This window comes from Lepidochelys kempii, chromosome 9 (genome assembly GCF_965140265.1).
Source record: "Lepidochelys kempii isolate rLepKem1 chromosome 9, rLepKem1.hap2, whole genome shotgun sequence".
Classification (NCBI taxonomy): Eukaryota; Metazoa; Chordata; order Testudines; family Cheloniidae; genus Lepidochelys; species Lepidochelys kempii.
In genome coordinates, this window is record NC_133264.1 from 77113343 (window position 1) to 77131527 (window position 18185).

Consider the following 18185-nt stretch of genomic DNA (forward strand, 5'->3'; position numbering starts at 1 on the left):
TTAGTCTAAGTTCTTTGGGGCAGGGATCAGATCTTATTTGTCTGTGAAAGGCCAGGCTTATCTATGCACTGCACAGTACTAGTTAGTGGAGCAGCGCTAGTTAGGCTAGCTGGGGCAGACATAGTAGCCCGTCTCTAACCTGTCCAGCTGAGCTGGTAAGGACAAAGAGGGTTTTTAACCTCTTTTTTCTCCCTCTCCAGTTCTAGTTACGAGTACTAGTGTCTGTGTCCTGCTGAGAGATTGTACGTGGCGCTTAGAAAATGAACCTTCTTATGCTGTTATAACAATGCAGCCCCACTGCCTCAAGTTAGAACTGAAGGAGAGGTCTCTGGGTATGTTCTATTCAGTTTTTATGCCACTCATCACCATGGTATTTCCCCTCATCACTGTGGTCTGCAAAGCATCTGTCCAGTTAGGATTGAAATAAACACCTACCTGAAGGGCCCTGCAGCCCAGGTGGTCCCTGGGGGCCAGGAGGACCAGGAGGACCAGGTGGTCCCATTACAGTTGTGCCTGGAATTCCAGGGATCCCTGGGATTCCTGGGGGACCCTGGGGTCCAGGAGGTCCTGGTGGCCCTTGAGGACCATTGGGCCCTGGAGGACCAGCCTTTTTACCTGAAAAACACAAAATAGTGTGTTAGACCCTCTGCCTACTGAGCATTGCACAAAAAAGCTCTGAGTTGGCTTCCCTGTACCCTCCCATAAGAGAGCAACAGGTAGCTTCCTAGTGAGTGAGAAAAAGGAACAGTCAGGATCACGTTCTCACTTTCTATTCCAGAGTCAGCCATGTTGGAGCTGGTGAGAGATAAGCTAAAAGCATGATCAAACAGCTAGCTCAGATTTTGTGATTCAGCCCAGAATGTGATGTCATGGTGTGAGACAATCTGGACCTGATGACAGATAGTGACCAATGGTTGGCCTTTTTATCAGGTGATTGCGCTAGCTCTTGTTGGGTAGAATAAGGTGGGTTCAGCAGGGCTTACCATACGAAGAGAGAAATTGAACATGAAGGAAGCAGTTCCCTTATCTAACAGATTCCTTGAGGTGTATTTAAATATTTTTAATTAGGACTAAACATTCTACAAGGCTGTTCTGTAATGTAGACTGGAGAGGAGAGACGGAATCTATTATCCTGGAGCAAGAATCCTCAGACAAACATGGAGATGAACCTTCTATCCTAAAGATCCAGTTCATCTGCCTGCTTGGAAATCCTATTGTATTGCGTTCATATAGGGGAAATGCACTGAGCATGAAATTTGGGTGCTCTAGATTTGCAGCTATAGCCTTCTGGAAAGGCAGGCCTGGTTGACTAGAGTACATTTGGAAAAAAATATAGGCTTGAAGAACATGATCCAAATAGCCCATCCACAGTCTGGGGCACTGCATGGAGAAGAAGCTCCTTTGATCTCTTAGGGATAAGAGAACAGAGAGCACTGGCTGGGCTCTCCAAGTACCCCTGAACTTAAATGGGCCACTTCCCCCCATAATAACAGCCTTCTCCTGATGCCTGCTAATGTAGTTAGTCCTATAGCTCAAGACCTGCTAAGGGCTTATCTAGATTTATACCCCCCAAGATTGTGTGTGTATGTGTGTGGTTGTTGTTACAGTTGTACATAATATAACTTGTGTTTATGTTTTTTAAAACATAGGAAATTACATTGCCCGTTGAACCTTAATTCAGTCTCTTTGTGCATATGTAGAGGTGACTGAACTTCAAAATTTCCAATCTGAGGGAAATTAAGATTTCAAAATTTGGTTTTGTCCCAAATCAGGACAAAGTCAAAATCTCAGAATTTTTTGCGAAACAAAATATTCTGAAAATAGTGTGTTTCAATAAGGTCAAAACGTTTACTTGATAAAATTATAACATGAAAGTCAAAATGAAACATTTAGATAATTTCCTATGAAAATTTTGATTAAAATTCTGTGAAATGTTTCAATTTCATCAAATCAGTATTTTCTGGTAGACAACTTCTGTCATAAATTTTTTTACCAGCTCTATTTTTTCCCACAGGACCTATGTCTCATTCAGTGCACAAGCTGGATGGGCTCTGGGGATGAATCAGAATTGTGTGATGAATGAGGCTGATTGTAGGTTCCTGCTTCATTTGTTGCAGAAGTTGAAGGGTGTGCAGTGAATAAGGTAGGGGACTGGAGGGAGAGAGGAGATGATCTTGTGATTAAGGTAGGTGAATGCCAAACAAACTAAATTCCATCCACAGTCTTCCTATGTGATCCTGAATAAGTCACTTAAACCAAAAGTCTGGCATGTGGCTGCTAGTTAGTTGCATATCCCTCATTTTCTGGGTGTCCAACTTGAGACATCTGGAGGCCTGATATACAGAAAAACGAAACACACACACAATTACAAGTCAAGTCAATAGGAGCTATGGATACTCAACAACTCTTCCAGTAAGGTAGTGTGGTCTACAGGAAGGAGCAGTGGGTTGGGAATCAAGCTGGCCTGAGTTCTAATCCTTGCTCTACCACTGATTCACTGTGTGGCCTAAGAGAAGTCTTTTTCCCCCTTAGTTTCCCCATCTGTAAAATAGGGATAATAATGCTCTCTAATACTGCACTGGAGATAAATTCATAAATGTTTTCCAGGCATTCAGATACTATTGTAATAAGTGCTTTAGAACGAAGATGGAGGCAATGAATAACTTAGTATTAGTCACAGGCTTTGGAAGATGTGCAGTAAACAAGGCAGGGGCTACTAGCAGCATGATGAGGATACCAATATTGAACAGTTGTCTCATTCCCTGGGCACTGTCCAGCCTGCACATTGGATGAGGCAGTGGTTGCATCAAAATAAAAAAGGAATAAGTAAAAACCAGAATAATGCATATGTACAAGGGAACCTAACTGTGGCTTTTGTCTGTCTGTGTGATACCTTTGCCGAGAACAGATCAAGGATGCAAGCCCTCCAACTCCTGTAAAGTTAGTAAGTAATCTAGCTAGAAAATGTGTTTTCTTTGTTTTGGCTTGTAAATTCGCTGTGCTGGAGGAAATGTGTATTCCTGTTTTTGTGTCTTTTTGTAACTTAAGGTTTTGCCTAGAGGGATTCTCTATGTTTTGAATCTGACTACCTGTAAGATTATCTTCCATTCTGATCTTACAGAGTTGTTCTCTTGTCTTTTTTTGTTCTTCTAATAAAGTTCTGATTTTTAAGAATCTGACTGTTTTTTTTGGGTCTTAAAAATCCAAGGCTGGTTTGTGCTCATCTTGTTAATTCTCAAGCCTCCCCAGGAAAGGGGGTGTAAGGGATTGGGGGGATATTTTGGGGAAATAGGAACGCCAAGTGGTCCTTTCCCTGTTCTTTGTCTAAATCACTTGGTGGTGGCAGCATACTGTTCAAGAACAAGGCAAAGTTTATGCCTTGGGAAAGTTCTTAACCTAAACTGGTAAAAATAAGCTTAGGGGGTCTTTCATGCGAGTCCCCACATCTGTACCCCAGAGTTCAGAGTGGGGAAGGAACTTTGACAAATGTTATGGTGCAAAATGAAATAATGTCATTATTTTTGGTGAGCACAAAGTCGGAAAGGCCTCCCCTCTTTGGTATGTCCTAAGTACATACCACTGCCTAGCAGTTAACAACAAGGATGCCTAGAATCGGAGCTGCTGTGGTATCTACCTACAACTGATCACACTGCCTCTCCTGAGTAGTTTGATGGAACATGCAGGTTTTTTTCTTTCATTAGGTGGCGCAAAAATTCATTTCTTGTCTCTATCTGAAATGGAAGTTAGACAATCACCACTCCTTGTAGAAGTTAGTATACAGAACTCAGAGCTGACTACTTTTATGAAATACTAGAGTTCTCTCATTCTCTCCCCCATGTTCCTTTGCCTGCTCTTGTATTTTGAGTCATAAGAAAATTAAAAACTAGACTGTAGTATTTTTAAAGCAGAAATTTGGTTTAAACTATTTTATGAAAAGGTACATGTCTTAGGAGGGTGGGCAGAAGGTGTAAAAGCAGACAAAGTATATTGTTGGTAGTATTTCTGTCCCACTTAGCATGCATTCCTCTTCCAATCTGAGCTGGCAGGTGGTTGAGTACTCTTTCAGTCCCCAAGCTCTTCTCCTCTATAGGATTAATTACACATTTTTGAAATTATCACCTTGAATCAAAATTCAAATCTTTACACATCTCCCCTAAAGCATTTTTATTAAATTCCTTTGATTTATATCATTCTCTATCCTAGACTACCTTAATACAGGATCAAATGTGCGCCGAAGCCAGATTCACTGCTGAATGTCCTTGCTCTGACTTGGGAATCAAGAAGGAATACACATTACAGCTGTTTTAACTAAATCCTGCCCCAGAGGGCTATTCTGCTACTTCAGGTGTAAAACAATTAAATGTAATTCTGATGCAGCACATGAGCAGGAATGTGCATTTGATTTGTGCATCAAGTTATTTCAATGAATTTTCCACTATGTAGTTAATCTAACTTACTAACCTATGAAGTAGAAACAGAGCTGTACAGTAAATTGTGAGGACTCTTGATTCAGCCTCTAGTGAGGCGATCATTCCAGAGCTGAAGAGATGTATGAGAATTGCTGCATCTGGAAGATGGGCAAGAGCTTTCTTCAAATTTGGTAAAAAGAGCAAGCAGTCAGCTTCTGGGGGGGGATGAGGTACTTAGTTGCTCTATCTCTGCCACAAAAGATGTTACATAAGCCACCTTCTTGGGCAGAATTTCACCCATACTTGAAACCCTTTGCGCACAGGAAATGAGCTAGAGTTATTGAGAAAGACAGCGAGTGAGCATGAACGCATGTATGCCATACAAGGGAAGAAATCACAACATGGAAATGTGTTGGTGTATCCTCTCAAAAAACTCCTGAAAGTATTCAGTATTTGATTGAGAGCCAAAAGAGAAAGCTGATACTTATGGTTAAGTAGATGGCATCTGCATGGCTCCTGCATAGCAGACACTGCTTTGTGTAGAGTTGCCACATACCATAAATCTAGCTAGATTTCACAGGGTCATCATGCAATCACCAACACCACCACAGAATAGCTTTATAGAGTGTGCCTTGATTATTCGATTCCCAGCTTGCCAACTCTGTCTTCAGCTAAATGTATCAGGCAGCATGCAGACACTTCCTTTCTTAAAAGCAGGGGGAATTGAGATTTTTTCTGTTTTAGAACATGCCAACCAACGAACAATTTTTTTGGGAAAATATGGCAGCACCATAGAAACTGAAAAATATTGATTAATACAGCACTACCATTTTTTCCTCTACTGCGCCAAAGCAGTTCAAATGTCATAATTATCACTCCTATGAGGCGTCTAGTTCTACTGATCCTACATCAGCGGGATTAACTTCTCAGATTTTTTTTTTAAACTAGGTCTTTAGAAAATAAAATAATTAGGGCGCCGTTCTTAGAAAACGTAGACAGAGTTCCCAACTGCAGCCAGCATCAGCCACAGTTTCAGATTGTTCGTCCACAATGACGGGGGGTGGGGTCTTGTGGCAAGTGGGGACTTAGGCCCACCTCAGCTCCTCCCCCAAACTGGGAAGAGGCTGGTGCTGCCCTGAGCCTCAGGCAGGCATTGAGTGGTGCCACAGGGAATCTGGGACAAATGCTGTCCCAGAGTCATTCAGCACCGGGGACCAGGACTTGAAATGTACATTTTGAGACTGTCCCACCCAATTAGGGATGGGTGGTCACCCTATTTTAACCACGTGCTTACCTACATCCTTATTCAGCAAACAAACACTTATACATATGTTTAACAGTAAGGACACGTACAAGTTCTTTGGTGAACAAGGATGGACGTAAGCATATGCTTAATTTAAATGCATGAATAAATGCTTTGCTGAATCATATCCTAGATCAGTACTGCACTCTCTTTGAAGCATGTGGGCCACATCTGGAGGAACCCAAGCACTGCACACAGCAATTTTTTTTCAAACTTACAACGTTCTGTAAATGTACACAAGAATTTACAGAAAACATAAAAAGGATACTTCAAGGGTTGCAAAGGAAAGAGTAACAGTAGGTAGGCTGGCACTGCTTCTTTGAAACCGGGTTCCTGACATCAGACCTTTGAGAGGGAGTCTAGTAGGCAATTGAGGTGTTTTGATTTGTTAGATTCCTAACAGAAAGTCTGCGCAGAAACATAAATACTTCAAAAGAGGGCTGCACAAATAGTAGCTCTCAGGTACTACAGACCACTGCAGCTCAACTGGGCTAAAGTGCTAAATTACCTATTTAATAGAAAATAAACTCTTTAATAAGCACTTTTTAAATAAATCACGGAACATTTTGAACAGCTTGAAGGATGTGGTATTAGAGTCTGATCCAAAGCCCTGAAGTCAATGGACTTTGGCTCATATCCCTACAGACATGCTTTCTAAAAAGTTAGGCTTATTGCCGACTAAACTTTAAGAATCAGAGATTATGCTGAAAATCATTTTAGTGAAAATGACATGATGAAGGACAAGCAAACAATGAAAGGTTGGCCCATGACCCAGCCAACTGCATTTACAAATATGAAATCTTGGGAATTATTTGTATGCAGCTAATTACTATGCAGCTGATTACAACTGCATCCCCTACACTGCCTCCTCTGAATACTAATGTGCCAGCTTTTAGAGGGAAAAATTAGTAAATGTCTATCATTCTAAACATGAACCTGCTCAATGATGCAATCACTACAACAGAAGTGGAAAATTATATATATATCAGGCAAGGTATACCTAGACTGATAAGAGTAAAAATGCCATTTGTCCGGTATTCATATTGATCAGAGAAAGTTCACAGCCAAAAGTAGTTCTCATTTGCTAGAGAGAAGTAATTGCAGTGAGCAAGTAAATTAAATTAGAATTTTAACTTACCCTTTTTCTTGTTTTTAACTGAACTTGGACCTACAAAGAGAAAAGAAAGATACTGAAATTCACAGTAAGTGTTCCCTCTATAACAAAAAAATCAAAGAAGGTGGCTGGAATGTGATTTGGCACAAAAACAGAATAGCAAGGTAAGCTAGTGCTGTGGAAAGCATAGGCCTATGATCAAATGACCTGTGAGACCCAGGCACTTATGTGAAATCCTACTGTGTTTCCTTCTCTCAAACTGATGATCTATAAACTATGATGGCTGAATTCAGTATAGTGAATTTTGGTGAAAATTTCTAACAGAATTTCTCTTTTCCTTTTTGGGTAGATGAAGGTTAACTAAACCATCTGTTTCTGGACTACAGCAATTCTATGATGGATAATATTTTTCATCCATGGAGCCATGGTTCTATTAACACATATAGCCAAATTTTCACCTCAACTGCTAAACGGCCCACAATTTTGCACATAGGTTTTGATCGTGCATCTCGAGAATTGGTTTGTGTAAAAGTGGATGCATGCAAAAAATTGGTACACAAAACTGCAAGCACAACTGTTGAAGCTTGGTTGAAGCCCTTTAAAAAAATGTGACTGATAAGAAATTTAATTTTTAAGTGCTCCCTCTCCAAATGAATTTGGTCATAACTATAACTGCACAGTCATAATGTATTCATTTATGACCCATGTGGGTGACATATGAATTTCCATTGTAATTTAATTTAACGTAATGGACACTTAAAGGGAGTGTCAACATTTTCAGCTGTCAGTAAGATCACAGGATTAATTTCTCACGAATTACTTTGTAAAGAAAACAATCTTAAGAACTTCTTTGAACTTATACATTCAAGAACTTTCACCCAAGTCCGGTACGTAAGTGTTGGCCTGATTCTTAAACACCATCTTGCACGCCACAGACTTCACATTCCCGGCCTCACCTACTCTTCCCCACATCCCTTGTTTCTAAACATTTGAGTAGTTCCAGTGATAGTTTCCCCATTGTGCAGACAGGCTGAACCTTCTTTAGAGCTAAGTAATTAAAACCCTATTCCCCTCCCAGCCAGTGTCAAACCCTTCACAAAACACTCCACTAAAAGCTTGGTTTACTAGATTCACTTTTGCCAAAGGGAAACCAGAGCTAGCACTTTGCAAGCTTTGAGAAACCATATTGCTCTGAGAAACTCCAATGAAAAGCTTTTTTGCTAAGCTCTTTATTAAATTTTCCAGTTCCTGTAGAGAAGGCCAGTGATCTAATGTAGCTCAGTCTTTTTTGTACATTGGTATGCTACCTGCTGCTCTGAAAGATCAAGGAATTTTGTCTAATGTAAATTACTGAGGCAGTGGCTCCCAGACTGTTGTCTGTGGAACATTTAATGACGATCTGTGAAAAAAATGGCTGGTCATATGGTGCTTGGTCTCCTCCTTGTTTCCAGCTGCTACCATACAATAAAAAATGCTGAAAATGCATATATGATTTCCTACTATTACTTGTTCATGTCAGTAATTGTACTTTCCACAGGGAAGTTATGTGATTGACAGCGTGAGTGAAGACGGCTTGTGCAATCGCAATGGACAGTGTACGTGAGAAACTGTATTAAGATGTGGCCCTACTGTATTAAAGAAACCCCTGCCATGAACAGCAAGGCAGGAGGGGGAGGAGAGAGGAAATGTGGGGTGGGGACAGGAGAGAGAGTCAGTCTCCAGCTATGCCATGAACCAGGACCTGTTGGAGACTCCACTGCAGTCTAGCGAGTGCTGTCAATGGATGAGCCAGATGAAGGGGAAGGAATCTTGGGTAAGTGTTTGCACGTATTTTCCTTACAACTTTTAAATGTAAAGATGGCACCCAGCCCATCCCCAAGATAGCAGGACATAGGTATTGACTTTTCATTGTTTTACTAATACAATAAGAGGCAATGGTACAACAAACAGGTAGAGGAGCTTGGAAGCAGGCATGATGCTGCTAAAGTAGTTTATCTGCAATATCCGCCATCTGCCCATAGATCAAAAAGTCATATTTGGCCATAAGCGCTAGGTAGTTTGAGATACGAAACTGGAGACTGGCTGAGGAAAAGATTCCCGCTCCAAAGATATGATCAGTTCCTTAGGGTATCTAAATTCTTGCAGTATTGATGGGTATCAAAGATGGAGTCAGTTGAGAACCTGTGGAAGACAGCTTTGGTACCAATTCAGCTGGTACCGAGCACTTGGCATGGGAGTGAGTTGGCTCCAATCCCATCTGTACCATACATCTTTGGTATAGTTGACTTTCGTGTTACCGTTACCAAGTGTTTTTCAGGGGTGGGCTTAGAACTCTTCTCAATAGTGTCTCTGATGCTCTGGATGCAGGTACCCAAACTCAGTACCAAGTCTGTCTTAGATGACTGGCTTCTCTTCACTGTTGAAGCACTGACATCACTCGGAGCCTGCATGGAACTCCCCTTGGGACCTGAGGTCTATGTAGCCTTCTTGTGTTTTGGCGACTTCTTGGGAATGTACTCCTTACCTCATTCTCCTTAGAAGAAGATGTTGTTGAGGACTTCAGTACCATAGATGTACTCGATCCTGCAGTATTGCCTACGTCTCTAGTGGTTGCCAGTGACTGAGATTTTGACATGGACGGGGCACTAGTGGTACTGGGAGATCTATGTAGAGGGGGTTCTCTCCCCCTGAATCTGAAGCCGATTGTAAAGCTTACTCCCTCTCCCTATTTTTCTGAGATCTACCCTTGAAGGACATGCAGATATTGCACTTACTGAGGATACAAGTATCACCCAAACCGGAAGCACTTGGAAAGCCAGTCACTGATTGGAGTAGCTTCATGGCAGGACAGGCACCGGGAAGCCTGGCATTCCTGACTCAAATAAAAAAATCTCTAGAAAGGGAAGTTTGTAACAACTATCAACAAATTTTATCCATAAAAAAGTTATTCTATTTTCTTTTTAAGAAAAAAAAAAAGACCAAAGGGAACACCTGTTCCAACAATTATAAACACTATAAGGTAACTAACTATATGCTAATTAACATACATTGCTGAAATATTGGAGAGAACAGGCCTGTGGAGATTCCGTCTCAGGCTGAAGGTGGTTGAGAAGGAACTGTGGGTGGTTAGCCCATGCAGCCCTATATAGCCTCAGTGTGGGGCATGAGGACGTGTGGAATGCATGCATGGGCTGAATGGGCACCGCTACCAAAAATCTCTGATCAAAGGTACAGGCACCCCTGATGTGGAGCACCCACAGTGACACTACTCAAAGAACTCTGGTTCAGAGAAAAACACAATGTAATAAATTATAAATGTACAGCAAATACTGCACAATTCCCAGAGTCCCCAAAACTTCAGGGCCAGAGAACAGTCCAGCACAACGGATTACTGTGGCTGACCATTCAAGTGTTCTTTCAAGGCCTCCTTTAACTGCATAGCTTCATGTTGAGCTCTTGCAATGGCCCTTGTGTCTGGCTGCTTACAGTCAGCAAACATAAAAACATAAGAACAGAGAAGGGGAACAAAAATGATTAAGGGTATGAAACAGCTTCCATAGGAGGAGCAATTAAAAAGACGGACTATTCAGCTTCGTAAAGAAACGACTGAAGGGGGACATGATACAGGTCTATAAAATTATGAATGGTATGGAGAAAGTGAGTGTTATTTATCCTTTCACAGAACACGTGAACCAGAGAACATCCAATGAAATCAATAGGCAGCAGGTTTAAAATAAACATAAGGAAGTAAGTATTTCTTCAATTTGTGAAACTGGTTGCCAGGGGATGTTGTGAAGACCAAAGTATAACTGGGTTAAAAAAAGAATTCTACAAGTTCATGGAAGATAAGGCCATCAATGGTTATCAGTCAAGATGGTAAGGAATGCAACCAGATGGTATGGGTGTTTCTTAACTTCTGACTGCTAGAAGTTGGGACTAGAAGACAGGGGATAGATCATTCAATAAATTGTCATGTTCTGTTCATTCCCTCTGAAGCATCTGGCATTGGCCACTACTGGAAGACAAAATACTGGGTTAGAGGAACCACTGGTCTGACCCAGTATGGTCATTCCTATGTTCCATCTGCACCTGCTGAGTTGGTAGTTGAATCCTTGCTTGGTGCTTTCAAGGTGGCTGGTGCATGGCTTCATCATCCAGGGGAACAAGATATAGGCAGAGTCCACCAGAATCACTACTGGCATTTTAATATCGCAAGTGGTAATCTGCCCACATCTACTATGTATGTTTACTAGTAAAGTGGAACTCCACTGGTCTGGAGTTTTGTGGAAGTGTATGAAGGGGATTTATCACAGCCCTTAAAAGAAGCCCAATGGCAAAGCATTTTATAGAATGTTAAAAATGGCTCTGTGGATCTCAGGCTATGCTTGTTACAGAAAAGATGCTGTTCAAAATGTTTTGAATGTCACAGAGCTTGTGCAAGATGGGAGCCTTGCCCTCTCCACATGCAATGGCACTGTCCAGCAATCAGGCAGCTGCGGAAAGAGGTGGACACTAGAGTGAAAATACTGCTTGGCTTTAGCAACCAAACCTCAGCTGAAAATTATATCCTAGGTTATATACCTACAATGCTGGGTTTAACTCCACCACAAAGACTGAAGGCCACAATGATTACCAAGTGCATGGATTTACAAAAATGGAGGAGTAGGCTTATGCCCAGAATAGAGTACTGGTATTTGGACCTATCTGAGGCCTGGTCTACACTATGAGTTTATGTCGGATTTAGCAGCGTTAAATCCGAATTAACCCTGCACCCGTCCACACAATGAAGCCTTTTTTTTTTTTTTTTACATAAAGGGCTCTTAAAACCGATTTCTGTACTCCTCCCCAATGAGGGGATTAGCGCTGAAATCGACATTGCCGTTTCGAATTAGGGTTAGCGTGGACGCATTTCAAAGGTATTGGCCTCCGGGAGCTATCCCACAGTGCACCATTGTGACCGCTCTGGACAGCACTCTGAACTCGGATGCACTGGCCAGGTGTACAGGAAAAGCCCTGGGAACTTTTGAATCGCGAGCTCATCAGCACAGGTGACCATGCAGTCCCAGAATGGAAAAAGAGCTCCAGCACGGATCGAACAGGAGGTACTGGATCTGATCGCTGTTTGGGGAGAGGAATCCGTGCTATCAGAACTACATTCCAAAAGACAAAATGCCAAAACATTTCAAAAAATCTCAGAGGCCATGAGGGACAGAGGCTACATCAGGGACGCGACACAGTGCCGCGTGAAACTTAAGGAGCTCAGACAAGTGTACCAGAAAACCAAAGAATCAAACAGATGCTTCGGGACAGAACCCCAGACATGCCGCTTCTATGCTGAGCTGCATGCAATTCTAGCGGGGGCTGTCACCACTACCCCACCCGTCCGTGGACTCCGATGGGTACTCTCTGCCATGCCTGAGGATTTTGCAGATGGGGAAGATGAGGAGGAGGAGGACCTTGGGGAGAGCACACAGCACACCGTTCTCCTGGACGGCCAGGATATTTTTCTCACCCTGACTGAAATACCCTCCCAACCCAATGAAGCTGGAGAAGGGACCTCAGGTGAGTGCACCTTTTTAAATATAATACACATTATAAAAGCAAGCATTTTTTAATGATTAAGTAGTCTTGAGGACTTGGGATGCATTCATGGTCAGTACAGCTACTGGAAAAGTCTGTTAACGTGTCTGGGGATGGACTGGAAATCCTCCAGGGACATCTCCATGAAGCTCTCCTGAAGGTACTCTAAAAGCCTTTGCAGAAGGTTTCTGGGGAGAGCAGCCTTATTCCGTCCTCCATGGTAAGACACTTTACCACACCATACTAGTAGCAAGTAATCTGGTATCATTGCATGACAAAGCCTGGCAGCATATGGTCCTGGTGTTTGCTGGCATTCGAGCAACATCCGTTCTTTATCTCTCTGTGTTATCCTCAGGAGAGTGATATTGTTCATGGTAACCTGGTTGAAATAGGGGAATTTAATTAAGGGGACATTCAGAGATGCCTGTTCCTATTGGGCTGTTTGCCTGTGGCTGAAAAGAAATCCTCCCCGCAGTTAGCCACATGGTATGGGGGAGGAGACATTGGCGCTGAGCTGTTCACATTTGGCTAGCAGGGATCTTCCCTGATACCAGCCAGGCGGTGTGGGGAGGGGAAAAGCGATCATCCCAGAGAATTGGATGTGCGGGGGGTTTCTGCTGCTGCACATTAAGAGGAAAACCGCAGCACTAAATGGCCAACTCAACGGGCTTTGCTTGGTATGGGAAAGGAGGGCGCTGCTGTTCTGAAGATTGCAGAAGCCGAAAGACTATGGCTTACCATGGCTGCCTGCAAGCCGAATTCTGTTGCCCAGCACTGCATGTGTGATCTCTAACACCAAAGCTGCAGGCACTCAATGTAAGATGCAAAATGTGACCTTGTACCAAAATCACACGTGCTATGTAATGTGAATAGTGTTGTTCACCGTGAAAGCGTATAGCCATTGTTCTGTAAAATGTATCTTTTTAAATACTTCACTCCCATTTTTTCCTCCAGCAGCTGCAAATGTTTCAAGCCTCCCTCCTCCTTCCCAAATCCAAAGGCTGGGACTCCCAACCCCGGCTGGTTGAATAGCAGGAAAATATATTTGTCAAATATATTATTTGACAATTTTCACCAGTATTTATCAGTGACTTATATTTGACTAGCTATAGATCTGGTTGAACACTAGTACTGTGCACACCTACTCCAGTCTCTGGCCCCAGTGGTAGCTCAGTGGGGGGTGTGCCTCATGGGGACTGGTCTGGGCGGGGCTAGTGCTGGGGCAGAAACCAGGGCAGCAGTGCATGGTGCCAACAGGAGGGGGATGCACCTGGGCTGACGAAGACCAAGCTGGGGTCAGCAGGGGTGTGCGGAGCTCGAGCCTCAGCGGGGCCCCCTTCCGCTCCATGGGCACGGCCCACGGCCTTCGTGTCTCAGGTGCTTTCTGAGCAGTAAGGTGGGTGGGTGGGGGTCTCCCCAGGACACCTGATCACTCCTGCGCCCCCTCCTGTCACCCCCATCATTGCCCGCCCACCCACCCAAAAACCAGGGCCCACCCAGTTTTCCTGTCCTAGCTATGCCACTGAATCAGGTAATATGCCTATTGAATCTATAGGCTCAACATATGCTCCTCCAGGCCCCAGTTCATTAAGGTGCTTAAGCAGGTTCCCGGACTTCAATGGGGCTCTTACGTGATGCAGATTAACCATGTGCTAAAGTACCCCACTGAATCAGGGCCATAACACTAATTATACTTTGCTAATGATAAAAGTTAAGGAATTTACTGAACTGTCTGGCTTCAGAACTTTCACAAGTGTTAAAGATTTACAGATGATGCTATTTATTTAATTTAATTTGTTCCATGAAGAGAATCTCATGGCAATGCAAGGTAAGTCCAACAAATTCTAAATAAGAACATAATAAAAACAAAGCAAAACTGAGGTTTGACTGGAGAAAGAGAAGGGAAAAAGCTGGCAACACAAACAAAATGATTTCCTCAAAGAGCTCCTCACCTCGTTATCTCCATTCCTCTTTCTTGTGCAAAAGAGGAATAAAATGCATAATAAACTGAAGTGCACTGAAGCCAAAAAAGAAAGGACAGGCAAACTTCATCGGTAAATTCTTTCCAGAAAACTGGTTTGTCAGAGTCATTAACATTCCAGCAACAGAAGCATTTTATATCATAATTCACAAATTCTTATGAAAGTAAAATGACATGTCAAATTAATACTACAGAATTACATTTTAAAGTGACAACACAATGTCTTTCAAGTTGGATTTTATCCCTCTTAATAATTCTAGTTGCATATGCTTTATTTTCCAACTTTTTGTTATTACAATACATATATAATTGATTAATTACCATCTTTCAACTGAAGGAAATTTTCAGTTATGAACTCTCAAAATTAAGGGTTATTGACAGTGTACAGATGACAATAAGTGTTAATGACAGTTTATTATGAATTAGAGGAAAAAGACAAGAGTAACATTTTCAAAAGCGTCTACATTTCATTGAGTTTCAGTGGAGGCTAGACTCTAAAGTAGAACCAGTTGCAAAACTTTTGTCTGAGCATTTTTTTCATTAGAAAAAAATATTTCAATTTTTTTCCCCGAAAATTGTATCAATTTTGACAAAAATTCCACAGGGGGAAAAAAAATCACATCTAAACAAATCATTTTTAGTGATGGAAAATTTCAAAATTTCATGCTAGAATTTCAAAAATTCATTTTGCTTTTTTATTTTTATATTACTTTTATTATTTTTACATTATTTTATGAAGTCAGTAGTAATGGTGCATCATATGCACAACTCATTCCAATTTGGAATGATAAATTTTGAAATGTTGAAATTTCCCAATTGGAAATTGGAAATGGAAATGGAAATTCTGAGTTTTGTACAGCTCTACTTCTAAGGTACTTATGAAAATGGGACTTAGGTTCCCACTTGAAGACTCATCAAATTGAAAAAGTGAGTTAATAGCAGTTTCATGTACTAAATCTGCCCCATCAAGTTTCATGAAATATCCACACAAACATGTGGAAATGTACTTGGTTAAACAGGGGAAACACTGCAACTGATCATAAGAAGTGTTGTCAAATACACAAAGTAACATTGAGAAAAAAGTATTTTCTTTAATTTTTAGTTATAATTTTATTATTAAGGTGACAGTGTCCCTTTAAAAGACACTTACACTTGATTATCAATCACAATTTAGTGCTGTCTGACTGCAGGTACCTCCACATTCTCTTCTCATGTAAAGCCCAAGGGCTCACTGGCCAAATCCATAGAACCATGATTTGAACAGCGATATAGTACTGAATTCTCCTCTAAATGGAGGTCATGTATTGGGAAAAGTAAATACATTAGTCAATAATGACTCTTTTGCACCCTTCTCATCTTCGGGAAAGGTAAGGAGGGAACAAATGAGGTGCACCTACAAGCTGTGGTGGGGAAAAGCCAGCACTTTTTCTACAATACTGGAAGTTACCCTAATTCGGCCAGCTGTCAAATGTTACAATTCATGAGGTACCTACTCTGATTTCAAAGCTCCATTGAATATAGTTTATACGAGCTTATTTTTCACTAATGCTTGGCCTAATATTTAGTAAAATCCTCTTCAGATACCAGATTTTAAAGAACATAATGCAACATCCCTTTTTAGTCACTGAACCCCAGTCTCTGTTACAGTGGTGGTAGTGGGAGGGGAAGAGTCACTTTCAGAAACTTGTAAATGCCTTCTTTGACTTTGCTGCTTATCAAGCAGGTACATGCTTTGCTGGATTAGGGTCTTTAGTGCTCTGCAGCTTGCTGAACTAAGCCATATATGAAGGGAACTATAAGTATTTCTCTGGGGTGGAGAGAGGGAAAGGAAGCCATCTGGAGTCAGCAATGGTAGAACAAGCTGACTGGGGCACCTGGACAAAGGAATGAATAATAATTTTACCTCTGTGACTGAAGAAAACTATGAGAAGAACCCCAAAAAGTATCTGCTAGCTCCAAACCAAAATTTACTGCAGAATAATTCCAGCTTTGGAAAAAAAAGTTCAAATGGAAAACTGAAACGATTGCTCCCTGGCTGCCCACCTGACTTCTACCTCCCTTCAGCCTCTCCTCCAGCACCGGGGCTAGGGAGGCAGAGAGCCCAGGCACTTAGCCTCCCTACCTCTCCCCAGCTCCGAACGTACTGAGCATCTCAGCTTTCTGCTTCTCTGGCCCTGGAGCTGGGAGGAGGCTGAACATCCCATACTCTGCCTCTCTGGCTGCTGGGCTGAAAGGCTCTTATCAATTTTACTTTTGAAATTAACAAGAACCTTTTAGACTGGCAGCTGGGAAGTCACAAATTCTGTTTGGGGTCCCCTAATACAGAATTTTTCTTGTAATCCTGGCTGATAAAAAAAAAAGTTGTATTTTTTATTTTTGTTCCATTTGGGGACAATTTTTTTTCAAAACCACAAATTTTTTTTGTGGAAAGGGCTTTTCATCTTCTGGCCAGCTCTAGCAATTTTAAGATATTAAAACAAAGAATAAGATTTTCACTAACATTATAAAGCTGTCCAACAAATCATTCAGATCCAGGAGAAAGACACTTCGCAACAGAAACATGAAAGGGTTCTGAAGAAACAAAAAGGTCAGGTACAGTGCAGACAGCTGCATTGCAAAATTTCCTCCATTGTCCCAGAGAGAAAAAAAAAGCGAGGGAGAGACAGAAGCCTACACTGTCCTGGAGGCTTTCCATTCTTTATTTTCTGAACTCCATAATTACACATACGATATGCAATTACCAAACCAGCTATCACTAAAGAGCCTAGCTATAGTATTCCGAGAAGCAAAGGAAGAGCTGGCAGAGAGCATAATTGAAATTAAAAAAAATCAGGATGGAATCTGAGGGTTGTGTATCTGTCTCTTCAGACTTTCGAGTCATGAGAGTTTATTTCATGTTACATATATATATATCACACCATTAGAACTATAAACAGAGTGAAAGTACAAATAACTGTGGTGAGCCAAACACATTTGAAATGGATGGAACCAATTAGCTTCAAAGACGAATAAGGGGAATGAGAACCACATGGGACGTCAATGTTCACAGTCTATATTACAACACGCACATCTGTTCCAAGCACGGCAGAGAGAGATGCTGGGGCTGGGCAAGTGGATCTTTTCACAAACACAAAAATACTTCTGACATGAAAAAATACATTATTAGCAGCTTTGAGAGCTTCTGAGTCTCTGGGGTTTGCATCTGTTCATCTCCAGCAGGAGAAGTTGGAGATTTCAGCTGGTGCAGTCATACAGTCATGAGACTCCTCCGGTACAACATAAGACAGTCCTTTGTCTAAGCTTCCATCTTTGCTCAACATTGTTAACTTTTCTGATCTTTCAAAAGTTACAAGAAAATGCTGATATTCTTTCCTTTCACTCAGGATGGAAGGAAAAGGCCCACTGTAGTGTCAGACATTTTTAAAGTTCTGTTCTACTCTGAAAAGTAGCGAGATACCAGACTTGAACATTTCACATAATATCTACTAGTCCAAAGATTAATCCTTTTAACCATGGTGAAAGAGAGCTGTATTCTCACACCTTTCCAAAGCCACATCCCGCTATTTAAAGAGCGAAAACAGCTGTGTACATTTATTGTGTACTGTATCTAACATTTTATAACAACTTATTTAATATACTTAAAATTTAACTTACTCCCAGAGCTGGTTGAATAGCAGGAAAATATATTTGTCAAATATATTATTTGACAATTTTCACCAGTATTTATCAGTGACTTATATTTGACTAGCTATAGATCTGGTTGAACACTTAAAAAAAAAAAGTATTAGTTCTTCCAAA

General features: G+C 41.4%; 1 protein-coding gene across 3 annotated transcripts in view; it reads right to left on the minus strand.

Moving 5' to 3' along the window:
• EDA (ectodysplasin A) overlaps positions 1-18185 on the minus strand; it is a 187691-nt gene that overhangs the window by 15021 nt on the left and 154485 nt on the right. For all 3 annotated transcript variants that reach the window (XM_073360976.1, XM_073360977.1, XM_073360978.1), the window contains 2 exons: positions 6851-6880; positions 436-615 (listed from right to left, as the gene is read on the minus strand). In XM_073360976.1, the coding sequence (XP_073217077.1) occupies positions 436-615; positions 6851-6880 (210 nt within the window). The remainder of the gene's footprint in view (positions 1-435; positions 616-6850; positions 6881-18185) is intronic.